General features: G+C 41.5%; 1 protein-coding gene across 4 annotated transcripts; it reads left to right on the top strand.

Moving 5' to 3' along the window:
* The first annotated feature begins 9 nt into the window (after positions 1-9).
* On the top strand, positions 10-26691 carry Rad51c (RAD51 paralog C). Of its 4 annotated transcripts, XM_039086623.2 has the most exons (10): positions 10-221; positions 321-673; positions 1696-1954; positions 2760-2926; positions 6594-6727; positions 9003-9134; positions 14268-14334; positions 15203-15263; positions 22069-22129; positions 25794-26685. In XM_039086623.2, exons 2-10 carry the CDS (start codon positions 448-450, stop codon positions 25893-25895), a joined length of 1209 nt encoding a protein of 402 aa, XP_038942551.1. In that variant the 5' UTR covers positions 10-221; positions 321-447; the 3' UTR covers positions 25896-26685. The 4 variants fall into 4 exon arrangements, with proteins under 4 accessions (XP_038942551.1, XP_038942552.1, XP_063125723.1 ...); XM_039086624.2 differs by lacking the exon at positions 22069-22129; NM_001129777.1 differs by lacking the exon at positions 10-221 and having other exon boundaries at positions 526-673; positions 25794-26691.
* Positions 26692-27819: the final 1128 nt, after the last annotated feature.

Below are 27819 nucleotides of genomic sequence, written 5' to 3'. Positions count from 1 at the left end.
CCACAATCCCTCGCGAGGGCGGGAAAGCGAGGGGTCACTTAGGAAGAAGGGCCAAGGGACACTGTTCCTGTGAGGGCGCACAAGTTTTTTAAAACTTTTTCACAGCAAGAAACTGTCAACTGATCAGTATTCGGTTTCTGCTTCCACTACAACTTCCATCCAGGGGGATGATGACTCCTTTCAAAGATTCTTGAGGAATCCAAGAAACAGGGCAGAGCATGGTGAGGAAATAAGCCCTATGGGGTCCACTTGGCCTGGTTCCCATCGTCGCGTCTCCAGCCTCATTTTTTGTTTGTTTGTTTGTTTTTGTTTACTGTCAGGCTGTGCTTGAAACGTGAATGACACTAGAAAACAACGCTAAACGTGAATAGTTGGTGGGACTTCCTCAGCAGCAGCAAGGCCTCGTGAGTCTAGGCCGCGCGAGCCCCCGCCCCTTGCGCCGTACGCATGACGTCACGCCGCAAGCCCGCCCCCCGGACGGGCGGGGTTTGCGCCCCTAGGGCTTTAGCGCCTCTCGTTCTACGTCACTACGCGCGTAGGCGCCGAGCTTTCAAAATGCAGAGGGAATTGGTGGGTTTTCCGCTGTCTCCCGCGGTGCGCGTGAAGCTGGTGGCTGCGGGTTTTCAGACTGCCGAGGACGTCCTGGAGGTGAAGCCCTCCGAGCTTAGCAAAGGTAAAGACTCCCGGCAGCCAGCTGATGCACCGCGGCCGCTTGGCGCCGCCTCCGTCTTGATTCTCCCGCCTCCGTCAAGCTGTTCTTTGACTGCGCTGTAATTCTCTTGTGGTTGGAACTGTATGGAGCAACATTTACTGATTTGCTTTCTCGGTGCCGGCGCCCTCTGGATGCTTTGAAGAGTGCCTCACTTAATGGTCTAAGGAAGTTTCCTCTTGGACCAGGGTGTCCTATAGATCTATAGAACGGACTTCTCATCTTGAAATTTCATGATAAACCGAGCTGGAAAACAGTCACAAGCCATGAAATTCTTGCTGTTCAAAGATCCTAGGGGAGTGGGAGTTGGATTTGAGAAATGAAGGATTAGAGTAGGACTAGAGACATTTCAGTAAGAAAAGCAATAGAACATTTCCTTAGACCAGGAGAAAGCTCTAGAGGTCCGCGGTTTACGGGAATACACACCCCTCCTCCCGACTTTTTTTTCCAGAGATCTTCGGGTTACATATAAGTAGGAACCACTGCATCCTTAATGTACACAAATCCAAACCTGGCTGTGGTCACCTACTATGCCAGTAATACTATGTGCTTCTCCGCTGGTCACCAAAGAGGACAGCATGGAATCTGGTTTGGTGTATTGAACTCATGGTTTTACCGATGTTAGATGAACACTCCACCACAGAGCTACACCCCTACTCTAATTTTAAATTTACATAGTGGCGATGCTAACTGGGCAGTAGCAGAACGGTAGAGCACTAACAGCTGCTGGTGCCTAAGGCCCTGTTTGATCCCCAGCTGTTAAGTAGCTAACTAGATAATTCATTACCATGTTAGACTTGTTTGTTTCAAGAAAAGGTTTCTCAGTGTAGTCCTGACTGTCTGTAGACCATGCTGGCCTGCCTCTCTTCCTAGTGATGGTTTAAAGGCGTGGGTTTATGCCTCTAATGGGGTAATGCCAGGCTCTGAGTTAAACTTTTTAATCTCTAATGTCAGGGTCTTTTTTTTTTCCCCTTTCTTATTTATAGAAGTTGGGATATCCAAAGAGGAAGCCTTGGAAACTCTCCAAATTCTAAGAAGAGAATGTCTCACAAATAAACCAAGATGTGCTGGTACATCTGTGGCAAACAAGAAGTGCACAGCACTGGAACTTCTAGAGCAAGAGCACACCCAGGGCTTCATAATCACCTTCTGTTCAGCACTAGATAACATTCTTGGGGGTGGAATACCCCTAATGAAAACGACAGAAGTTTGTGGTGTACCAGGTGTTGGAAAAACACAGTTATGGTAAAATAGGACGTTCCCTACTTAAGGGTGGACTTAATGTAACAAATAGAATATTCTGCTGTGAGTTTGTAGTCAGGAAACTGAGAGGCATAAGGTACTACTATGTATGTATCCACATCAAACAATCAGCTTATCATTTATATTATCCAGGTACCCCGTCTTCTTGATAAAATCCTGGTATCAAAAATGTTTCTTTTGTAATACAGTCTGGTCACTAAACACGTACACTCCTAATTAATTGGCTTCTGAGATATATTTGTCAAATGTTTAAAAGTTGATTTATATATGATAAGGATTTCTGAACCAGGTTCGGTGACGTACTCCCGTAATCTAATCACTCAGGATACTGAAGCAGGACTGCTATGAGATAGAGAATATTCTGGGCTATATAACAGTTGCTAGACCAGCCATTGATATATAGCAAGACCCTGTCTCCCCCTCAAAAAAAAGGTGTGTTTACCTGGTTATGGCACACTCCTATAAACATGGCAGTAGGGGTAAAATGGAGACTGAGATAGAAGGATCAGCCTGTGCTCAAAGAGAGAGAATGTAAAGCATTCACTTCCCAGCAACCTAAAACCCACTAAGACTTCTTCCCTACTCACAATTTTGTACAACACCTTAGCTATTACCTAGGCATCTATGATTCATATGTATTTGGAGCTATGCAGAATTAATACATCTCTTTTGCCTTGGGGTATTTATTTGCATTTAGAAAACTTAGTGATCTAGTTGATTATATGCAGTTTAGAAAAAACATTTTAAATGATTATGATGATGATTTGGTCATTTCATTTCTTGACAGTATGCAATTAGCAGTAGATGTGCAAATTCCAGAATGTTTTGGAGGAGTGGCCGGTGAAGCAGTATTTATTGATACGGAGGGAAGTTTTATGGTTGATAGGGTGGTAAGCCTTGCCACTGCCTGCATTCAGCACCTTCATCTCATAGCAGGAACACACACGGAAGAAGGTAAGGTAAAGACAGTTCGTATTTGTGCATATCTCAGACCTCAGTAAGAGATTGTCCCAAGCTAGAAGGTTAACTAGTTAAACTCCAATACTTTTGTTGCACAATGATATACAGTGCTCTCCCCATAACCCAGGTTGTATATGATCCTTTTACCTCAGTCTCCAAAATTTTGGAATGATAGACCTGTGTCATATCATCATGGCAGCTATTAACTTTTTTTTTGTTTTGAAGATGTATTTATTTATTATATATAAATACATTGTAGCTGTCTTTAGACACACCAGAAGAGGGCATCGGATCCCATTACAGATGGTTGTGAGCCACCATGTGGTTACTGGGAATTGAACTCAGGACCTCTGGAAGAACAGTCAGGCTCTTAACCACCGAGCCATCTCTCCAGCCCTTTTTTGAAGATTTTAATTTAAAAAAAAAATTAGGGACTAGAGAGAGGACCTAGATTCAATTTTTAGCACCCACATGACATCTCACTCCTGTCTGTAACTCCAGTTCCAGGGCTTCTGACACCCTCACATAAACATACATGTAGGCATGACATGAACGCACGCATAAAAAGAAATTATAAAAAGCATTTTAAAGTAAGTGTTGTGTGTGTGTGTGCTCATGTACAGGTGCCCACAGAGATCAGAGGCGTCAGATCCTCCTGGAGCTAGAGTACAGTGCTTGTAATACACTCAGAATCAAACTCAGTTTCTAAGGAAAACCAGTTCATGTTTCTTTAAAACGGGGTCTCTTTATTATGTAGCCCTGACTGTCCTGAAACTCACTATGTAGACCAGGCTGACTTTAGACTCACAGAGATCTGCCTGCTTCTGTTTCCTGCATGCTGGGGTTAAAGGAGTGTACTACCACATCCAGCATAGTTCATGTTCTTAACCACTGAGCTATCTCTGGTCCAGCAGCCATCACTTTTATAAGTAATTGCAAAGGTAAGCATGTTGGCCATCAGGATGGCTCAGCAGCTAAAGGTGTTTGCCACCCAGCTTGTTGGTGTGAATTTGATCTCTAGAACCCATATGGCAGAAAGAGAACTCACTGCTGAACATTACTCTTTGACATCGACAGATGCACTATGGCATTTGCTCAGGCCAGAAATATTGGAAAGGTAGAAGACAAAGTTGTTCTGTCTAAAGTGTCTTACCCCTGGGGTTGGGGATTTAGCTCAGTGGTAGAGCGCTTGCCTAGGAAGCGCAAGGCCCTGGGTTCAGTCCCCTAGCTCTGGAAAAAAAAAAGTGTCTTACCCCTGGGACAATCTGTACTTTAATAAACACTTAAAACTTTGCTGTACTTTCAATAGATCTACTGAAGCACTGGGATGTGAAGGTTTTAACGATTGGTTTATGATTAAAGCTAAAGGGTTTTTGGTGACTATTTTACTAACTTAGTTTGTATTTGAAGAAGCCAGTGTCTACTAATCAGAAATGCTGTTCCTGATACTCTTCTACTTCTAGGTCCCTGAGGATGACCTTTCTGATGGGAGCTAACTGCCTCCTATTCCCTCCTGCTGGGTTACAAGTCTGAGCTATCCTGTGCAGCTAGTTTCTCCCCCCCCCCCCCCCCGCTTTGTTCTGTCTTTTGTTTTTGTATTGTTGAGGATCAAACCCAGAGCCTTGGGTTATCATCTTGTCATGGATCAAATATATCATAGGGGCTGAAGAGATGGTTTATTTGTTAAGAGCTCTTGCTGCTCATGAAGAAAGCCCAGCTTTGGGTCCAAACACCCACATAACAGCTTACACCTGTCCATACTCCCAGTTTCAGGGGGTCCGATGCCCTCTTCTGGTCTCCATAGGCACCATTCATGTGCATGGTGCATGTACAAGGAGGCAAAACACCCAATAGCATTAAAAAATTTTTAAAAACATTTTGAAATGTAATAGTTTTTCATTTCAAAACCAAACTGACTTTATATTCTTTGATTTATTTGTTTGGGTGTTTTGCCTGAATATATGTCTGTACTGTGTGTGTACAGTGCCTTTGGAAGCCAGCAGAGGGCATTAGATCCCTGAGTTACAGGGAATAGTGAGCTGATGTGTAGGTTCTAGGAATCAAACCCTGGTTGCTCTGGAAGAGGAGCCAGTACTCCTAACCACTGATCATTTTTCCAAGCACCCTTTCCTTTTTATTTTTTGAGACATGGTCTCAATATGTAACTTGCTGGCCTAGAACTTCCTATATAGACTAGGATGACCATGAACTCTAAACCAAATCCAAGGTTAGGAAGATTTCATGTTATTGTTATTATTTAAAAATCAAATTACGGTATTAGGGACTGGAAAGATGGCTCAGCAATTAAGAGCACTGACTGCTCTTCCAGAGATCTTGAGTTCAATTCCCAGCAGCCACATGGTGGCTCACAACCATCTGTAATGGTATCTGATGTGTCTTCTGGTGTGTCTGAAGACAGCTATAGTGTACTCATATACATACAATAAATCTTTTTTAAAGTACAGTACTAAAGGGAAAATATAATCCATTGGAACATTTTTTCCTTTGAATTCTTAATTAGTTTTCCCAAAAACAGGAAAGAAACTTCAATTGTAATACTCTGTTGAGTGGAAATAAAATCTGGAGACAGGGAAAGAAAAGACTCTAGTTTTGTTGTAAATAAGTAATCCCTAGTATGTAAAGAAACAATGGAAAATATAAAATAATAGGTGAGGTAGAAACTTAAGGAACTTTCTTTGGGAAGTTGGTTGGATGGTATTTTGCTGAGGAAAGCACTTGGACTCAGGTGTGAAAGACTCGTGAAGGAATGTTTAGCTGAAGCAGACACAGAAGGATGTTCTGCTAAAGCAAGCAGGAGAAAAGACATGTGATAAAGGATTCTTTACTAACTACACACATGTATTGGTTTGCCTTACATTGTGTAGTGGAGCTCCATTTGTCAGACTTCATAGAGAGAAATGCACCAAAAAACTTCCGGTATGTGCTGCAGTTTCTTGCCAATTCTTCAGACTCTGGCTGATTGGAAGCACATGCTAAGGCAAGACCCGTGCTGAGGCAGGGCACATGGAGAACACGTGATGTTTGGAGGGTCTAAATAGAACCTACTGAAGTGACTGAGACAGAGCTTGGTTTGCTGGTACAGCAATACTGTGGGTCTCAGTCTTAGAGATCTTCACTTCCCTGAGAGAGGTATAGCCAAGAGCTCCTGGTGTTCTGGCGTTCTCTCCTGATGACTCAGGCCGAGGCTGAGGCCTGGCTGTCAGGTTGTGTCACCACTGTTGCTAACCATTCTACTGAACGGGACTGCTGGTGTATCTATGAAGAGTGGATTGAGCTGCTGCCGCCTGCTAACCTGTGAACTGAACTATGGGAGTTGCTAGTTGTTACAAAGAACCTTTCTAAACAGATCCACTTCCCCCATATCCTTTCTTTTCCACTAACTCTGGTGGGTGGTAGGCTACAAGGGAGGTTGAAGCAATTAAGAACCATCATTAAAATTAGGTTTGAAAAAATTATAATAGGTCAGCCATCATCAAATCACAGTTTACAGTCATTTTGCAATAGTTCTGTTAAGAAAGTATGTTTTACAATGATACAAAGATATTCTGTTCTGTTATTAAAAAATAACTGATTATTTATGATTGGCACACTATTAGAACAAGAAAAACTAAACTATTTAAGATTGCTTTGTTTGTTTCAGAACAGCAGAAAGCCTTGAAGGATTTTACTCTTGAAAATATTCTGTCCCATATTTATTATTTTCGTTGTCACGATTACACTGAGCTGCTGGCACAAGTCTATCTCCTTCCAGATTTCCTTTCAGATCATTCAAAGGTATGGATCATACTACTAAAATAACATTTTTAAGAGTGTTGATAACACAAAAATAGACAGTAGCATAGTATAAACTTAATGCCAGTCCAAAAGCCCCTCTTTCCCTGCCCTACAACTTATTTTTTTTATTTTTTATTATTGGATATTTTATTTATTTACATTGCAAATGTTATCCCTTTTCCCATTCTTCCCTCTGGAAACCCCCTATCCTATTCTCCCCCTCCCCCTGCTTCTGTGAGGGTGCTCGCCACCCACCCATTCCCACCTCACCGTCCTGGCAACCTGCCCTACATCTATTTACTCATTTTTAATAGGTATGCTATTCACATTTCAAAATACTATATATTCATTGTATAGTCTTAAGGTTGAAGTATCTGTTGATCACAAATGCAAACATTTATTTCTGGATTCTATTCTCTTGAACTATGTATCTATTCTTCCAGGGTTTTTTGTTTTGTTTTGTTTCTTTGTCTTTTTTTTTTTTTTTTTGGTGGGTTTTTGGTGTTTTAAGACAGGGTTTCTCTATATGTAGCTTTGGCTGTCCTGGAATTCACTTTGTAGACCAGGCTGGTGTCAAATTCAGAGATCCAACTTCCTGTGCCTCAGGAGTGAGTGTACACCATACTTTGCTGACCTTGACCTCTCAATCCCGTCTTCATTCAAGTGCTGGGATCCAGGCTTGCGCTGCCATAGCCGGTCTGTCCTACCATCATCATCATTATCATCATCGGATCTTTTTTTTTTTAAAGATTTTATTATTTATTTATTTTATGTATGTGAATACACTGTTGCTATCTTCAGATACCAGAAGAGAGCATCAGATCCCATTACAGATGGTTGTGAGCCACCATGTGGTTGCTGGGAATTGAAGTCAGGACCTCTGGAAGAGCGGTCAGTGCTCTTAACCACTGAACCATCTCTCCAGCCCTCATCGGATCTTTTTAAAACAAGGTTTCTTTGTGTAACTCTGGCTGTCCTGGAGCAGTAGCATATGCATGTAGTACTAGTATTCAGGTAGTGATTACAATGGAATCATTGGATAAGTACTTTCCAAAAGAAAGCCTTTGAAGGGTGGACAGATGGTTCAGTGGTTAAGTGCACTGACTGCTCTTCAGAGGACCTGGGTTAGATTTCTAACACCCACAAAGCAGCTCACAGACACCTGTACGTCTGCTTCCAGGAGCTCCTTACCTTCTTTGGCCTTCACAGGTACCAGGCATGAACATGGTACACAGACATACACACAGGCAAAATACTAATACACATAAAATAATAAAATGAACTTTAAAAGAAAACTTTTGAAGAGATAAAAATGAGTGAGGATAGAGCCCAGTGGTAGCGTGCTTACCTACCATGCTTGGGCAATAGGTTTAGTTCCCAGCATTACAAAAGAAAATTCTAATTTTCATTTGTATTTACTTAATTTGAGTTAGAGTCTCACTGTATAGCCAAGCCTGGCCAGAAACTGACAAACCTCCTGCCTTTACCTCCTGTGTGCTAAGATTACAGCTACATACCACCATGCTCCTACTTATTTTTAATTATATAAGTGACTGCAGGTGGGCCCTGGAGGAGGGCATCGGATGACCTAGAGCAGTGGTTCTCAACCTTCCTAATGCTGCAACCCTTTAATACAGTTTTTCATGTGGTGACCCCAGCCATAAAATTATATCCATTGCTACTTTATAACTGTAATTTTGCATATTTTATAAATTATAATGTAAATATCTGATATGTAGCCCCTGTGAAAGGGTCATTCAACCCCAAAAGGGTTGTGACCTACAGGTTGAAAACCCTTGGCCTACAGAGATCTGGGGTTCTAGGAAGTTGTGAACTGCCTGACATGGGTGCTGGGAACTGAACTCAGGTCTTTTGTAAGAGCAGTGTACACTCTTTTTTTTTTTTTTTTTTAAAGATTTATTCATTTATTATATATAAGTACACTGTAGCTGTCTTCAGACACACCAGAAGAGGGCATCGGATCTCTTTACAGATGGTTGTGAGACACCATGTGGTTGCTGGGAATTGAACTCAGGACCTCTGGAGAGTAATCGGGTGCTCTTAACCGCTGAGCCATCTCTCCAGCCCCATGAGCAGTGTACACTCTTAATCGCTGAGCCATCTTTCCAGCTTCATCAAAAAATGCCCAGCTAGATTTCTTTCTTTTTTCACCCCAAATTTTAAGATTTATTTATGTAATGGAATGTGCTTTGGGGACTCCGTCTTTACAATAATTTATTTCCAAACCTAATTTTATTCTCTCTTCTGTCTTTAGGTGCAGTTAGTGATAATAGATGGAATTGCTTTTCCCTTTCGTCATGACCTCGATGATCTTTTCCTTCGTACTCGATTACTAAATGGCCTTGCCCAACAATTGATCAGCCTCGCAAATAAGCACAGACTAGCTGTAAGTAGTATTGGTCAGAAGAACTTCATAGTTAAGACTCTGACATATTAATGTCTAAATTGATACAGATTTCGCCTGACTAAATCATGTGAATATGGTTTGGGGGGTTTGTGGAGATGGTAGTTGTTTGTTAGAGATGAAGTCTCCATAAACTTGATGATGTTGTCTATCCTCCTACCTTACCCTTCTTAGAACTGAGATTTCAGATGTGTTAGCAAGCATGGCTTTTAATGTAGATACTTTGTAGAAAAGCCGGGTTTTTGTTTTTTATAGTAGGGATTCGATCCACAGCCTTGTGCATGAAGTGTAGGTAGGCAAGTGTCTACTGCTGGGCTGCTGTATCAGTCCTGGAGCTAATTCTAGATTTGAAATATGAAGGGAGAGGTAACTATGAGGTTAGGAGAACAGGGATACCTGTTTGCCATTTGTTTCCATTCTGCAACCACATCCTCCCACTGACAAAAAATATACTCATCAAAAGAGAGGTGGGGGGTTGGGGATTTGGCTCAGTGGTAGAGCGCTTGCCTGGCAAGCGCAAAGCCCTGAGTTCGGTCCCCAGCTCTGGGGGGGGGGGGGAAAGAGAGGTGGGAGATAAAAATGCTTTCAAGTTCGTCTTTTTTTTAAACCTTGTTAAGGAAGTTCTTAGCACATGCCTGTAGTGCTCCACACACCAATAACGAACCTCCTCTATAAAATGGAAAACATTTTCTTTTCCAGATCTTATTTTTAAGTTACATTTTATTTATTCTGTGTGCATGTATGTGGTGTTGTATGTATCATAACACACGGTCAGAGAACAACTTGCAGAAGTCAGTTCTTTCTACTCTAGGGTCCCAGGGATCAAACTGAGGTTGTCAGTCTCCATGGCAAGTGCCTTTCAGTGAGCCATCTTATTGGCCCTTTGCCGGATTCTTTTTGCCAAAGCATAGTGAGTGCCTTTGACTTGGTTCTTACTGTAGATTGGGATTTAGCTTTGCTAATGGTGCATCCTGAGGATGCCCAGTAGAGGGCGCTCAGGACAAATAGGCTGCATGGTGTCAGGTCCTTAGGTTTGGTGGTTGGTTGTTGATGTTGTCTTCTTTGTTGTTTTGTTGCTCCAGCTGCTCCAGCTCAGGACTTCAGACATACTAAGCCAACATTCTGCCAGTGAACTACATCACGACATCCCCTGCCCTATTTTAATTTAGTTACCCTGCTCCATTAAGTGTATATAAATTTTGGCTTGTGTGTATGTCCGTGTGTATATGTAGGCACTTGTACAAGAATGTGTGTGTGTGTGTGTGTGTGTGTGTGTAGCCAGAGGTCAGCATTGAGTGTCGTCCTCAGTCATTCTCAGTCATTATTTTGAATTTTTAAAAAATGTTTATTTCTTTTGCGTGCCTCTGTGCATGTATGTGTGCATGTGGAGGTTAGAGGATAACTTGTGGTAGTTGGGTTTCTCCCTCCACCATGTATATGTCCCAGGGATTGTATTCACATGACAGGCACCTTTATCCCCTGAGCCATGTCACTGTGGCAGCCACCTTCATCTTTGAGACAAGTTCAGGGAGTTTCTCTAGTTGCCTGTCTCTGCCTCCCTCAGCCCTGGGACTGTAGATATGCTTCTGAGCTCAGGTCTTCATGCTTGCATAGCAAGGACTTTTTACTGACTAACCACCTTAAGTTTCTTTTCCCTTTTAAATCTTGTTTTATATTATTAATAACTTGCAGAAAGGGTGTTGAAAGTTCATTTTTTTTTCCTCTGTGAGAGTTTGTGTGCGTGCATGCACGCAAGTGTGTGTGTGTGTGTGTCTGTGTGAATATGCATGTGTTCCTGAAGGCCAGAGGTCAGCTTCAGACCCTCCTCAGGAGTTGTCTGCCTTCTTTTTTGAGGCTTAGTTTTCTGACTGTCTTAGAGTTTGGCAGTTAGGCTAAGATGCCTGAGATGGCTTAACAATCCAGGGTGGATTGTAAAATGCCCCGTAAATGGGTTGTGTTCACCTGGGCCTGGGGATCCTAGGTCAGACCAAGTTCTCAGGCTTATGGATCAAGCATTTTACCGACTGACTTGTCACATCCTTCTTTGGAAATATGTACTCTCTATATTTACTTATTTCCAGACAGAACCTTGCTATATATTCCTAGCTGACCTAGGACTCACAGAGTTCTAGACCAGGCTGGCCTTGAACTCACAGAGATGCTCCTGTAATTGTTTCCCAAGTGTTAGGATTAAAGCTATGTACCACCATGCCAGGCCTGAAAAAGTACATTCTCCTTAAAAATAATTTGTAGCTCTTGTTTTCCTGCATCTTTAGCAGTTTTGAGTATCTAGAAACATTTTCAGTTTATTTATGTGTATGAATATTTTTCTTGTATGTATGTATGTATATGTGTCCTGTTGTTTCTGGTGCCTGTGAAAGTCAGAGAAAAGCACCAGACTCCCTGTAACTGGCATTAAGGATGCTTGTGAGATACCCCATAGGTGATGGAAACCAAACCCAGGCTCTTCGCAAGAGCAACACATATTCTTAACTGCTAGGCCATTTTTTCCACCCTCTTTTTGATTTTTTTTCTTTTTTGATTTTTTTTGGTCGTTGTTTTGTTGTTTTGTTTTGTTTTGAGACAGGGTCTCACTGTGTGTCTCTGGATGCCCTGAAACTCACTATGAGGTTTAAAAGAAACCATGTAATTGGACTTTTCTGTACTAAGAAATTACTATTAGGAGACCTGGTCATGGTAGTGCATTCCTGTGATTCCAGCAGTCCGGTCACAGGTTTGAAGCCTACTTGGTATGCATAATGAGTTCTAGGCCAGCCAGGGCTACATACTGAGATTTTATTTCAAAAAACTACCACAGAATTACTGTTGGGGCAGGCATGGTTGTTCATGCTTGTAATTCAAGCACTTGAGGAGGCAAGAGAATCAGGTTCAAGGTCAACCTCAGCTATATAACAAATTCAAGACCAGCCTGGGCTACATGAGACCCTGGCTCAGAAAAGGGAAACAAATTTTGGTGCTCTGGGTAAGAGCACTTAACTGTGAAAGGGAGAGGACCTGAGTACAAATCCCCAATACACACATCAGAGCCAGGCCTAGCAGGGCCACTAACCTGGCTGGCTGGCCAGCCAGCACATTAGCATATACACCCTTGCCCATACACCACTGCATCTCTCTCTCTCTCTCTCTCTCTCTCTCTCTCTCTCTCTCTCTCTCTCACACACACACACACACACACACACACACACACACACAGAGTTTTAACACCCTCCTCCATGTATTGATATTACTTTTTTAAGGATGGGGGCTAGAAGAGACGGTACAGCAGTTAAGAGCACTGGCTGTTCATTTCAGAGGACCCAGTTTTGATTCTCAGCACCTACTGTGGTTCACACAATGTATTATTTTTTCAGGGTAGGGTCTTATTTAGTTCAGATTAGCTTTGAACTCACTACATAGCTAAGGATTATCCTGAATTTTTTTTTCTCTCTAGAGACAGGGTTTCTCTATGCAGTACTGGCTGTCCTAGAACTCACTCTGTAGACCAGGCTCGCCTCAAACTCAGAGATCTGCTTGCCTCTGCCTTCTGAGTGATGAGATTAAAGACATACGTGTGGGTTTGGAGATTTAGCTCAGTGGTAGAGCATTTGACCAGCAAGTGCAAGGCCCTGAGTGGGGCTGGGTTGGGGATGGGGTGGACGGACACAAAAGACAGATGTGCCACCACTGTCTGGGAAACCCTGAACTCATGATCTTACTGTTTCTGCTTATCTTTTTAATTTGAGACAAGGTCTAACTATGTAGCTTTGGCAGTCCTGAAACTCATGCCACCAGGCTAGTCTCAAACACAGCAACCTACCTACCTCTGCATTCCAAGTGCGGGCCATTGAAGGTATGCCCCACTATGCCTGCTACTTTCTTATATTAATGTGACAAAACACCATACCGAGGCAATTTATAAGTATAAGACATGTAAATATAAAATATAAAAGAGAACATTTAACTGACTTAAAAGGTTCAGAGGACTTAAAGGCATATACCACTATATAATACCAGTCTGCTTCTACTTCTAAAGTGCTAGGAGAAAAGGCATATAAAGTGAAATTTAAATTTTGAATTTTAAAAAGTGAAGTTTCAGATGAGGGGTGGGTCCCAGAGAGATAGCTCAATGGATTACGTGTTTGCTTGGTAGCATGAAGACCTGAGCCAGAGCCCCAGCACCTCCATGTGAGCATGGCATTGCACCCTGTACCCCAGCACTGCTGAAGGTCATGATGGGGAAAGGATTGCACAGGGGCATCCATGGGTTTTGCCAGCCAGTCTAGTCAAAACAGGAAGCCCACATTCAGTGAGAGACTGTCTCAGAAACTGAGGTAGGTGCTTGGAGGAGGTGTCATGCATCTTTAACCCCAGCACTCAGGAGGCAGAGGCAGGCAGATCTCTGAGTGTGAGGGCAGCCTGGGCTACAGAGCGAGCTCCAGGACAGTGTGAACTAAGACGAAAACCCTGTCTTGAACGGCTCCCAATCCCACAAAAAAAACCAAATCAACCAAGAATTCTTTGTTCCTTCAGATTTTTTTGGTCAGTTATATCATGTATTTTGGTAACATATTTTTGCAGATTAGTACTAATTTTTATTAAATTTTCACACAAGAACATATTCCCTTCTTCCCTTTTAAAAAAGATTTATGTATTTTATGTATATGAGTATACCGTAGCTGTCTTCAAACACACCAGAAGAGGGCATTGGATCCCATTACAGATGATTGCGAGCTACCATGTGTTCCTGGGAATTGAACTCAGGACCTCTGGAAGAGTAATCCGTGCTCTTTACCACTGAGCCATCTCTCCAGCCCCTTCTCTTCCCTTTTCATCAGAAAAACTTAGAATTTTTAGACAGTTACTTAATTTTGTGTGTACGTTTTGCTTGTGTGCATGTCTATGTACACATGTGGGCCTGGTGCCAGAGGAGGCCATAAGAGAATATGAGGTCTTCTGAACCAAAAGTATAGATGGCTGTGAGACACCACCATGTGAGTTCTGGAAACTGAGTCTGGGTCCTACAACCACTGAGTCATCTATGTGCAGACTGTTAAACTCATAGGACTGTTTATATACAACTTTTATGTCCTAACTTTCTTATATTTGTCTTCATAGGTTATTTTAACGAATCAGATGACAACAAAGATTGATAAAAATCAAGCTTCGCTTGTTCCTGCGTTAGGTGGGTAAATGAGGGAGATTAAACTTTTCCCCCCTTGTTTTCATTTTTTAAGGCAGGTTCCCTGTATCGTCCTCAAACTCAGAGATCTGCCTACCTCCCAAGTGTTAGAATTCCTGGCAGGCCTGGAATTCAATATGTAGACCACCATGCCTGGCTCTGAGATAAAAGATTTTTAACATTTCTTTCTACATTGTCATCTGGCATTTGATGGATACTATAAGCTTTTGAAAATAAAACTGTCTTATTCACTGACCACATTTATTAAATAGCTGCTCTCTGATAACTGTGTGTCAGAAATCTGAGAAGTAAATATTCAAAATAGAATTCTAAACATTAAAATCCCAGTCTTAGACAGGAAGGAGAAAAAAATCTATTTAAAGACAAATCGTACTATGCAAACAGGTATGACTATTTCTAGCACTGTGATTTTATTAGAGCACAATGCTTGACGATCTATCTCCACTCGAATCCAGTAATATTCTGTGTGGCAAAGATGGTGATACAGACTTAGCTCTAGCTACTGAGGAGGCTGAAGTAGGAGGTTCGCTCTATCTCCCACCGCATAATGAAACCGGTATGGCTGTACTTCTTTAATCCCAGAACGCTAGAGACAAAAGCATGTAGTTCTTCATTCAAGGACAGCCTGGTCTACATATTGAATTCCAGGCCTGCCAGGACTACAGTGAGACCCTGTTTCTGATTGTCAGAAACCTCTATTACTCTTAGGATCTTACTTATATAAAACAGGTTTTGAAACAAAGAATATTCTTGTTTTCAGTTTGGTAAAGTAAGATTGTAGTTGACCAGACATTCTAGGTAACTTAGAAAATTTTAAAGGTATTTTATAGTAAATTTTTTTTTCTTTTAGGGGAAAGCTGGGGACATGCTGCTACAATAAGGCTAATTTTTCACTGGGAACAAAAACAAAGGTCAGTATAGAAATAAGTTCATAATTTTGGAATATCAATCTAATTATACTGAACACTTAGTGGTTTGTTAACATCGGTACCCAGCTTGAGGTTTGCAGTGACCCATAAACAACTTCTGTTGTTGCCTTGTTTGACATCGGTTAGAGCAAACATAGAAACACGTTGTTAATACTGCACATTCAGCCACACAGGGAATTCTTTGTGTATTTAAATGATGGTGTGAATGCACCTGGAACATGTAGGTGGCTAAGGAATTGCTGCCTTCTGATAGTCTTTTAAATCACTTCTTAGCCATGAAGGAGGAGGTACCCTGTGTTCCCGGAGGAGACTGAAAGAATAAATCAGGACAAAAGGAAAACTTTAGTGTTAGGACTAATATATGTGGAAAATAGGATAGTTTTTCTTAGTTGCTTAATATAGTTCTTGCATGAAATTGTGTCTGCCATTTTTTTTCCTTTCATTGCCCATGTATTTACCTGCCTTTCACAAGTATTGTTCTTTAAAATAAAATCATGGCAGCATGAAGCCTTTGTGTTTGTTTCTAAAGCTGTTGAGCAAGTGAATGAACCAGCTTTCCTTTTCTTTAAAATAGGCCATTGAAAGCTGTGAAGTCTTTTATTCTGAACTTCAAAAGATGTCAGATATGCCAGCCTTTCTGCTTTGTGATTAATTGACATAAGCTAGAGAACTCGGTATGGAAGTGCTCTAATAAAAGGGGAAACTGAGGTAGTATGTAGGGTGATAGTGAGCTCAGTCAGTGCTTTGGTTTTTTTGATTGTTTTTTTTTTTTTTAAACTGCATTACATGCCACCTTCTAATACTCTTTCAGAGCCATACTGTAGCTAGCTAGGTGTATGTTGGCACAAGACTTGTAATTCCAGCACTCAGGAGACTGAGGCAGAATAGCCTGAGTTTGAGGCTAACTTTTGCTGCAAAATTCCAGGCCAGCCTAGGACAGAGTGAAAGAAGTGTATAAAAAGAAAAGAAAGCCATATCATGAAACTATTTCATGTACAAAATTTGGGAGGGGGGGCAGGAGGGTTTGATACATGGTCTCTCTATGTTGTCCTGGCGGGCTTGGAACTAACAGAAATCTTCCCACCTCTGCCTCTTGAGTGCTGAGTTTGAAGGCATGCACCACCATTCCTAGCTGTATTTACTTTTTAAAATGATTTAGTTTTATGTGAGTATTTTGCCTTACTTTTTGCATGTAAGTCTGTGTAATATGTGCATGCCCGGTGCCCACAGAGGTCAGAAGAGGGCGTTGGATCCCCTGGAACTGGAGTTCCAGAAGGCCATGAGCCACCATGTGAGTGCTGGGAACAGAACTCAAGTCTGTAAGAACAGCAAGCGCGCGCTTACCTAGGAAGCGCAAGGCCCTGGGTTCGGTCCCCAGCTCCGAAAAAAAAGAACCAAAAAAAAAAAAAAAAAAAAAAAAAAGAACAAGCGCTCATGACTGCTCAGCCACCTTTCAAGTCCCTACAGTTACTGGACTTTTTGGGAACAGCATCTGCAAAGGAGATGCCAACTGCATGAATCACTTTTAAAAGATTATTCAGGAGTGTAGTCAGCATGAGGTTCGAGTCACTGAGACCTGCTTGGCCAGGTGTAATGTTTTTTCCTTTTTCCCTATAATTGTTTTCTAGAACATAGTTATAGTATTGCATACAAATGTGGATGTATAGCTTTAATTCCTTTTTTCCCCAGTAAAGAACTTTAACTCCAAATTGTTTCCTTCAAGTGGCTATATGACAGGACCGTGCATACTTTATGATAACCAGAATGAATTGACCTCATTTAGTAACCTAAGAATTAAGATATTTTTGTTCTTCATTATTTGAAACCAAATATCTTTGTTTTTAAAGTTTGGTGAAATTTTTGCGTGTGAGGATTTATGGGGTTTTGTTTGGTTTGGGTTCTGGGTGCTGGGAATTGAACCAAGGACTTTTTGGCATGCTAAGTCTATGCTTTCCCACTGAGCTATAGGCCCATCAATGTTTTATATTTATTTTTGTGTTTGTTTTTGAAACAGGCTGTTAAATAGCCAAGCCTGGCCTGAAACTTACTAGATAGTATAGGGTGACCTTGATTCTCAAAACTTTTGCCTCTACTTTGTAAGCTGAGATGACAGGAGAGACCACTACACCTTAGCCTGGGACATTCCAGGCCAGCGCTCTGCCACTGAGCTATATATACTCTTAAATGCTTTTTTAGATTTTTTCTTAAAAATATGAAAAAGAAGTCATAAATTTATAATTACAGGAATGAACACTTTTATTTTGAATAGAAAATTTGAAAACCAGGACTGGAGAGATGGCTCAAAGGTTAAGAGCACCGACTGCTCTTCCAGAGGTCCTGAGTTCAATTCCCAGCAACCACATGATGGCTCACAACCATCTGTAATGGGATCTGATCCTCTTTCTGGTGTGTCTGAAGACAGCTACAGCGTACTCATATGAATAAAATAAGTAAAAACAAAACAACAAAAGAACTGAAATCCTTAACTAACAAATCAGTATTGTGAATAGAACTTAGACATTACCGTGGCCCGACCTCCATCTTTCACTAGTAACATCTGATTGTATGTTTTGCTTTTAAGAGAGGAACTTCCTATGTAGCTCTGACCAGTCTGAAACTTACTATATAGATCAGGCAGCCTGTTCCTCCCCAGCACTGGGATTCAGGGTGTGCAGTAACATCTAATTTTTAACCTCTGACAAATGACAGAATGACATTCCAACAATTCTTAAATGATTTTGTCGTCTGTGTCCTTATATTATGTGGGTTCTCCAATTTGCATATTCATGATGATACGAGGCCAAGATCGTTCTTTGCCAAGAAGATCTGGTGGTAGAGTGGAGTAATACATCACACCCCCACACAGCATTTCCTATGTGTGCTCAGCTTTAGAGCACACATTGTACTTCTCTCTTGTCTCTTCCTGACCCAAACTATGTAGTTCAACCATATGCTAAGCTTCATCTCCGCTAGGGCTAGGAGCCAAGTGAATCTTTTTGGTTTGGTTTAAAAAGATCTCTTGAAGAAAAGATCTTTTGAGATGCAGACATGACATACAAAATTTTTACCTAGAAATTTGAAGAGGATTTTTTTAAGTTGAAAGCTTAATTCCCTTTTGATTTTATATTTTTCCTTTAGAAAGCCTAGCCTAGCCTAGCCTAGAACTCTTCGCAATCCTCCAGCCTCCTGCTTTATTAGCATTATAGGCATAAGCTACCACATCTGCTGTTCATTTTGGATTCATACTAACTTTGTAAAGCCTTCTTAAAATCTTACTACTTTTTCTTTGATATGGTATCACGGACCTGCTCTTGAGGGAAAGGTTGTGAGTTCAAGACACATGGCAATAATTTTGTCTCGGCCCATCATTCCTGACCATCAAGAGCGAGTGAGCAAGAAAGCACTACGTGTTAATAATTTCATCAAAGCATTCAGATGTACTTGGCACTTTTTTGGACATACCAGTTGTCTTAGTCCGGGTTTCTATTCCTGCACCAAATACCATGACCAAGAAGCAAGTTGGGAAGGAAAGGGTTTATTCAGCTTACACTTCCACATTGCTGCTCATCACCAAAGGAAGTCAGGACTGGAACTCCAGCAGGTCAGGAAGCAGGAGCTGATGCAGACGCCATGGAGGGATGTTACTTACTGGCTCGCTTCCCCTGGCTTGCTCAGCTTGATCTCTTATAGAACACAAGACCACCAGCCCAGGGCACCGCCTACAGTGGGCTGGGTCCTACCCCCTTGATCACTAGTTGAGAAAATGCCTTACAGCTGAGGGCATTTCCACAACTGAGGCTCCTTTTCTGTGATAACTCCAGCTTGTGTCAAGTAGACACACAAAACCAGACAGTACACTGGTATTGTAAGATAACTTACTGATAAGCTAATTTTTTATTGTTGTATATTCACTTGTTTACTCTGTGTGTGTGTGTGTGTGTGTGTGTGTGTGTGTGTGTGTGTGTGTGTGTGTGTGTGTGTGTAGGAGTTGGTTAGTTGGTTCTTTCTCTCTATCAAATGGGTAATGGGGACATTGAACTCAGGTGGTCAGAATTAGGGATAAGAACCTATGAGTGGCCTCACTGACCCAAAAAAGTGGTTCTTTTGACTTCATGCGTAGTTCACTGGGGAAGAGCTTGTCTAGCTTCTACAAGGCCCACAGTTCACTCCTTAGTACTACTCCACCTTAAGAAAATGAAAATTCCCAAACTATGATTTTTTTTTAAAAGGCTGGTTTAAATACATAGAGTTTATGACATTTTGGATTCTGATCTTTGTCTATTTTTTTGGTGTGGGTGGGTAGGTGTTTTACTTACATGTCTGTGTGTTGTATGTGTGCAGTGCCCTTAGAGATCAAAAGAGAAACCCTGGAACTGGAGTTATAGAAGGTTGTGAGTTCCCATTTGGGAGCCGAGAATAGAATTTAGGTCCTCTGGAAGAGCAGCCAGAGCTCTTAACTGCAGAGCCATCTTTCAAGCTGCAATTGTTTTCAAAGTAAAAAGTCTTTGATTATTTCTCTCATGAATAATGCTTAAGGAGAGGGGCATTTTTGAAATTAGGAAAGTTAATAAATAGTAAATAAGATGTTCTTTGTTGAGTTTAGTTTTGAAAATAATCTAGGCTTGGTGGTCATGCTGGTAATCCTAGCATTTGGGAAGTGATAGCAGGGAGATTAGGAGTTCAAAGCCATTTTTGACTACATAGTACTTTCAAAACTAGACTGGCCATATGAAATCCTGTCTCAAAAACAAAAAGAAATGAGCATTATATTGTGTAGAAACTAATACAAGTCTATGATTGTTTCCTGTTAAGTTAGAATCTGTATTATATAAAAGTGCAATAAAATTATTAAAGTTTTTAGTTAGATTTATAGGCTGGCTGGCATTAAGTACATTCATATTCTTATATGACCTTCACTTGTTTATTTCTAGAACTTTGTCATCTTCCCTTACTTCAGTGTTAAACAATAGTGTTGTCCTTGGCAACCACTGTTCTACTCTCTGATTTGATTATTCTACGGAACCAAATGTAATTGAAATCATACAATATTTGATTTACTTATTTCACTTAGAATAATATCTTCAAGGTTCATTTTGTAGCCATGTCAGAATTTTCTTCCTAACAATGAGAGAGAATGAGATAGAGAGAATATATGTATTCCATGTTTTATTTATTTTTCTAGTAGACACCGTTGCTTCAGTCTTTTTGCTGTTATAAATGACTTATATGTTTTAGAAGTAATTTTAGGATGATATATCAGTAAAGCACTTTCCTAACTTGTACAAGGCTCTGAGTTCAGTTTCCATCATCACAAAAACGTGATCATTTTTTTCAAAGCAGTGTGGTATATCTAGGGTGCCCTCACAGTTTTAAGTAGCCTAGGTGGTCCTTGAACTTACAGCAGCCCTCACTGCCCACTCCATCTGCTGTAGTTACAGGTGTGTACCACCATATCACACTCCTTAAAAGAAACTTGAAAGATTTTTATGTTTTGACTCTTAACACTATTTGAATGTAGTTATTAAGAGTGTAGATTGTGGAGTTGAGATGGTGACTTAGGCCATAAAGGGCTTGCCGTGTAGGCATAAGAAGTGGAATTTCGAGGAAGAAATAGTAGGATCTCTAAGACTTGCTGCCTGGCAAAATTTAGTAATTGAGCTATAGGATCAATGAAAGGCCCTATCTGAAAAAACAGAGTGGAGAGATATAATTCAACCTCTGGCTTCCACATGTATATACACACATATAAAAAGAGCCAAGACTGGATAGTGGTGGCTCACACCTTAATCCCAGCTGGGGAAGCAGAGACAGTCAGATCTCTGATTTCAAGGCCAGCCTGGTCTACAGAGTGAGAGTGAGTTCCAGGTCAGCCAGGGTTACACAGAGAAACCCTATCTTGAAAAACCAAACAATAACAAACCCCTTAATTTTTTTTTTTTTTTTTGGTTCTTTTTTTCGGAGCTGGGGACCGAACCCAGGGCCTTGCGCTTCCTAGGTAAGCGCTCTACCACTGAGCTAAATCCCCAGCCCAAACCCCTTAATTATTAAGCTATTCTCAGCCTTCAGTTGTATTTACATTATAGAAAACAGGTTTAGAGAGATAGTCTAGTGATTAAGACCATGTTCTGCTCCTCCCATGTGTGTGGTCCCATGTGTGCGGTTCCCAGCACACACTGGGTGGGTTACAGCCGTCTGTACACCCACATCCAGGGGATCTGATGCTTCTGGCCCCTGACGGTGCTCGCATCCAAGTGTACAGACACACATACAGACACACACCCCTGCACATAATTAAAGATAATAAGAATACATTTTCAAAATCACATATGTATGCAAGCCTACTTACCTTTTAGGGGGAAGACAGGGTATGGTGTAGTCCAGAGCCTCAAGCTCTCCATAGAGTGAGAATGATGGCCCCTGCTATGCTGGGACTCTCTACAAACTTAGAGATCCAACTGTTTCTGCCTGGGATTAAAGGCCTGTGCCATCATACCTAGCTTTTTAATTTTTTAAAACTTTTAATTATTTTTTTTTTTAGATTCAGTCTGGCTTTGAACTCCTGAGTTAAAAAAAAATTGTGCCTCTGCTTAACTGAGACTGAAAGCACCCACAGTGCTGCCTGTTAGGAAGGTGTTCACTTTGCCTCTTTAAATATATTTCTCTCCATTTTGTGTTCTTGAGAATACGTGAAACAATCATGGTATAGGACTCTGTAATTTAAATTATAAAATAAGTCATGTGACCTAATTAATTAAGATAATGTGTTTATATGTATTTTTTTCTCCAGATTTGCAACATTGTACAAATCACCAAGCCAGAAGGAGTCCACAGTACCATTTCAGATCACAGTCAGTATTATTTCATCACAGTGGGATTTCACAGTTGTTGGGCAGTAATTATCTGAAGAGGTCATGTACAAATCATTTCTGTTAATTTTGTAAGCAATAAGCATATTTGAGGATAGTTTAGATGTGAGAACATGATCAAAATAGTATTTATTTACACAGTGCTGTAGTCACAATTAAACTGAAATTTATCTTTAAGAACAGATGAATATTTATGTATGTTCCAAGGCATATGTAAAATCTATTAAAGATTTTTATGTTAAAAGTTTTCAGAAAGGAAAATGTTTAACAGGACATGATGGCACATGCCTGGACTTGGGAGGCTGAGGCAGGAGGATCAGTAGTACAAGGCTAGCCTAGGCAGCATGAGATCCTGTCTCAAAAATATCAACAACAATTAAAAAATGTGTTTCTACACTATAGTAATAATTTTGCCCTGTAGATAGTAGTAACACTTTGAAACAACATTAATTTCTTGAGCATTTGTATCATTGGATTCCAGGCCCAGTGGCCTCAAACTCACTGCAGAGCTGAGCATGACCTGGGGCTTCTTTGGGTTTTTTTTTGTTTTTTGTTTTTTTATTGGCTATTTTTTATTTACATTTCAAATGTCATTCCCTTTTCTGGTTTCCCATCCAGAGGGTGTTCCCCCACTCAACCATCCACCCTTTCCCACCTCCTCACCCTGACATTCCCTTGTACTGGCGGGGGTCCAGCCTTGGCAGGGCCAAGGGCCTCTCCTCCCATTGGTGCCCAACAAGGCCGTCCTCTGCTACATATGCAGCTGGATCCATGGGTCTGTCCATGTGTACTCATTGGATGCTGGTTTAGTCCCTAGGGGCTCTGGTTGGTTGGTATTGTTGTTCTTGTGGGGTTGCAGACCCCTTCAGCTCCTTCAATCCTTTCTCTGACTCCTCCAATGGGGACCCCATTCTCAGTTCAATGCTTGGCTGCAAGCATTTGCCTCTATTTGTCATGCTCTGGTAGAGCCTTTCAGGAGACATCTATATCAGGTTCCTGTCAGCATGCACTTCCTGGCATAAGCAATAATGTCTGGGTTTGGTGGCTGTATGTATATGGGCTGGATCCTTAGGTGGGGTAGGCTCTGAATGGCTATTCCTTCAGTCTCTGCTCTAACTTCGTCTCCATATCTCCTTCTATGAATATTTTTGTTCTTCCTTCTAAGAAGGACTGAAGCATCCGCACTTTGGTCATCCTCCTTCTTGAGCTTTATGTGGTCTGTGGATTGTATCTTGGGTAATCCGAACTTTTTGGCTAATATCCACTTACAGTGAGTGCATATCATGTGTGTTTTTTTGTGATTGGGTTACCTCACTCAGGATGATATTTTCTAGTTCCACACATTTGCCTATGAATATTATAAAGTCATTGTTTTTAATAGCTAAGTAGTACTCCATTGTGTAGATGTACCACATTTTCTGTATCCATTCCTCTGTTGAAGGACAGCTGGGATCTTTCCAGCTTCTGGCTATTATAAAAAAGGCTGCTATGAACATAGTGGAGCATGTGTTCTTGTTATATGTTGGGGCATCTTTTGGGTATATGCCCAGGAGTGGTATAGCTGGGTCCTCAGGTAGTACTATGTCCAACTTTCTGAGGAACCTCCAGACTGATTTCCAGAGTGGTTGTACCAGCTTGCAATCCCACCAGCAGTGGAGAAGAGTTCCTCTTTCTCCACATCCTCGTATTCATCTGTTGTTACCTGAGCCATTCTGACTGGTGTGAGGTAGAATCTCAGGGTTTTTTGATTTGCATTTCCCTGATGAACATTTCTTCAGGTATTTCTCAGCCATTCGATATTCCTCAGCTGAGAATTCTTTGTTTAGCTCTGTACCTCATTTTTTTTTTTTCTTTTTTTCCGGAGCTGGGGACCGAACCCAGGACCTTGCGCTTGCTAGGCAAGCGCTCTACCACTGAGCCAAATCCACAACCCCTCTGTACCTCATTTTTAATAGGGTTATTTGGCTCTCTGGAGTCTGACTTCTTGAGTTCTTTGTATATTTTGGATATTAACCCTCTATTGGATGTAGGATTGGTAAAGATCTTTTCCCAATCTGTTGGTTGCCGTTTTGTCCTAATGACAGTGTCCTTTGCCTTACAGAAGCTTTGTAGTTTTATTAGGTCCCATTTGTCAATTTTTGATCTTAGAGCATAAGCCATTGGTGTTCTGTTCAGGAAATTTTCCCCAGTGTCCATGTGTTCAAGGCTCTTCCCCACTTTTTCTTCTATTAGTTTGAGTGTATCTGGTTTTATATGGTTTTGTAAGTGGTCTTTGATCCACTTAGACTTGAACTTTGTACAGGGTGATAAGAATGGATCAATTTGCATTCTTCTACATGCTGACCTCCAGTTGAACCAGCACCATTTGCTGAAAATGCTGTCTTTTTTCCATTGGATGGCTTTAGCTCCTTTGTCAAAGATCAAGTGCCCATAGGTGTGTGGGTTCATTTCTGGGTCTTCAATTCTATTCCACTGATGTACCTGCCTGTCTCTGTACCAATACCACACAGTTTTTATCACTATTGCTCTGTGATACAGCTTGAGGTCAGGGATGGTGATTCCCCAGAAGTTCTTTTATTGTTGAGGATAGTTTTCTTTTGAGACAGGGCTTCTCTGTGTAGCCCTGGCTGTCCAGGAACTCAATCTGTAGATCAGGCTGGCCTCGCACTCAGATATCCACCTGCCTCTGCCTCGCAAGCACTGGGATCAAAGTCATTTGCCTCCATACTCAGCAGCCTCTTATTTTTATAAAGAGAAAACAAAAATGGAAAGCAGTTCTGAAAGTGAATTTTCCACTTAGTTTTTACACTTAACTTGCATTAACCTGTTCTCAATCATTTTGTCTTGTTTGAGAAGAGGTCTTGTTATTTAGTCCAGGCTGGCCTTGAACTTTTGACCCTCCTGCCTCCACTGCCTGAGTGATGCTATTACAGATGCATGCCACATGCCAGGCAGAATATTTTACTATGAAATGATTTATGAGTGCCTAAGTTTCCGTACAGATTACGTCTTTCTGTTTCTCCCAGCTGATGCACCATAAAATGTCTTAGGATTCCTTTTAGAGGACTTTTTTGTTGTTAGCTTGGGCGTCACCACTGAACTACAGGTTTGGGCTTGAGAATACCCTTATGCAGTTATTTTTATGTGTATATAAAAGAGCATATATTAAATGTTCTAACAAGATTCTGGGTTAGATGACCTGCAAAGTTTATCCTCTTTATTCAATGATTAGGAAAGTCTTTCCCAAGAATAACATAACTTGGGCTGGAGAGATGGCTCAGTGGTTAAGAGCACTGACTGCTCTTCCAGAGGTCCCTGAGTTCAAATCCCAGCAACCACATGGTGGCTCACAGCCCTCTGTAAAGAGATCCGATGTCCTCTTCTGGTGTGTCTGAAGACAGCTATAGTGTACTTATATATAATAAATGAATAAATAAATCTTTAAAAAAAATAACATGGGGTTGGGGATTTAGCTCAGTGGTAGAGCGCTTGCCTAGGAAGCGCAAGGCCCTGGGTTCGGTCCCCAGCTCCGAAAAAAAGAACCAAAAAAAAAAAAAAATAACATAACTTATTTAAAGACTATTTGGAAAATTAATCTTTTTAAATTATTTTTTAAGTATGTGTGTGGGTTTTCTCTATCTTGCAGCCTCAGGGATTTAGAGATGCTGTTGTCACTGCTGCCTCATCACAGACAGAAAGTTCTTTGAACTTCCGGAAACGGTCACGAGAACCAGAGGAAGAATGCTGACCAAATAATAATGTTAATGCATCAGTTAACTGATTATGTGCTATCCAGTATATAATGGATGTATGTATGTGCACTGTGTTTGTGCTGGTGCCTACAGAAGCGAGCTGGGGTGGTGGATCTTGTGGAACTGGAGTTACAAGTGAAACTGAGCCACCATGAAGGTGCTCGGAGCCAGAACCTAGTCTTCCGCAAGGACCAAAATGTTCCCAGCTGCTGGGCCATTCCTCCAGCCTGTCTCTGAGACAGGCCATTCCTCCAGCCCCTCCACCCTGTCTCTGAGGCAGGTCTTCTTGTTTGGTCTCTTCACACTCCAGGTCCACACACTTTGGCTACTTCTGGTTTTGCCTCCTGTCTCACTAGGGACACTGGGATACGGGTGTGCAGCAACACGTGTGGGCTCTGGGAATTGAACTCAGGTTGTCAGGTTTGCTTAACAAATGCTTTTATCCAGTGAGCATCTTTCCAGGCCCTCCACCTTAAATTTTAAGAAAGAGATATCTTACTGAACATGAGTTCACTGACTCAGAGGGCCACCTGTCTGCCCCACCCACCCCAAGGTGCACAAATGCACTGTAGGGCACCAGCCTTTATATGCAGTCTTCATGCCTGCATTTCCCTAGCTCCTGAAAAGATTTTCTGAAGCACTGTTCTATAATTATATTTTAATGTGTTTTTATTTTGAGTAATGTGGAAAGCTGACCTTATGTTACCTATCTGCATTTACCATCCAGAGTGGGAAACTTCTTTGTCAATTGCCTAAAAAATAATACAAATAAAACATTGTAATGCATTTTAAGTGTGTATGTATATGTGTCTGTGTGTGTTTGCCAACTGTGTGGAGGCCTTCAGAGGCTGGAAGAGGGTATCAAGTCCCCTAGAACTGAAGTTCTGTGTGGCTGGCTGCCAGATTCTGGTTCTTCAGTAAACGCTGAGTCATGGCTCCATCCCATCTTAACATTCTTATTTATTCTTAAATGTAGCTTTGGGGCCTAGAGAGAGGACTCAAGAGTACTTGTTGCTCTGTCAGAAGACCTGGAGCAGTTACCAGCACCTATATGGGGGCTTACTGGAGTAATTTATAACACCAGTTCCAGGGGATCTGACCCCCTCTTCTGTCCTCAATGGACACTAAGCATTTATGTGGTATACATACATACATACATACATACATACATACATACATACATACATACAGGCAAAACACTTAAACAAATATGAAATACAATTAAAAATAAACCAATGTAGCTTTGAAAAGAATCAACACAGCACTGTTTAGTTGGGGTGGTGGTTTGGTCTGCTGACTCCTGGTCAGCGTGTCTGCCTTGCTGCTGGGTTGCCCAGAGCACCTCCTGCAAGCCATTGAGGGGGTCGAAGGTCTGTGCCTCCCCTCGATGTCTATGGGCCAGGGGAAGGCTGAGTCCTAGAGAGGGGCTGAACTGGGTTTGGTTCCAAGTCAGTGCCAAGAGTATGGGAGGGACTAGAAGAGAAGGCCTTCTCCAAGAGATTTAGGCCTGACGAAGCCCCTCCCCGCCCTGTGATCTTGATGAAGTGATGGTCCTTGCTTGTCCAAACTGTTTTCATTGATGGTGAATATGAATGCAAACACCTTACTTAGGGTGAACCAGGAATTAAATACTTTTTGCAGGAAGAAATGCCCAGGAAGGGAAGCTTATTGGCTGAACACTCAGAGCCTATGTAAATACCTCATTAGCATGGTGAACTCCAGGTTCTCATGCTATGTGATGGATTGGTCTCATGGTTACATGTTCCAGAACAGGCAAAGCTTGGCAGGAATCTGGTTTGACTCCTGCCATTCTCAATTTTGAGATTCCCTGGGGTCTAAGCCTGATCCACCTTACCAGTTCTTCTGTCTGGTGGCACAGTCTACTTGCCCCACAGTTGGCTGGTGTGTGTGTGTGTGTGT

This window comes from Rattus norvegicus, chromosome 10 (assembly GCF_036323735.1).
Source record: "Rattus norvegicus strain BN/NHsdMcwi chromosome 10, GRCr8, whole genome shotgun sequence".
NCBI lineage: Eukaryota > Metazoa > Chordata > Mammalia > Rodentia > Muridae > Rattus > Rattus norvegicus.
This window is presented reverse-complemented; position numbering and strand designations above follow the sequence as displayed.

Bases quoted from the DNA above. Each gene is read 5' to 3' on its own strand.
- Rad51c (XM_039086623.2), top strand. From the start codon at position 448: ATGACGTCACGCCGCAAGCCCGCCCCCCGGACGGGCGGGGTTTGCGCC. The intron at 9,135-14,267 runs GTAAGTAGTATT...TTGTCTTCATAG, and splicing joins CAAATAAGCACAGACTAGCT to GTTATTTTAACGAATCAGAT. The intron at 15,264-22,068 runs GTCAGTATAGAA...TTTTTTCTCCAG, and splicing joins CACTGGGAACAAAAACAAAG to ATTTGCAACATTGTACAAAT.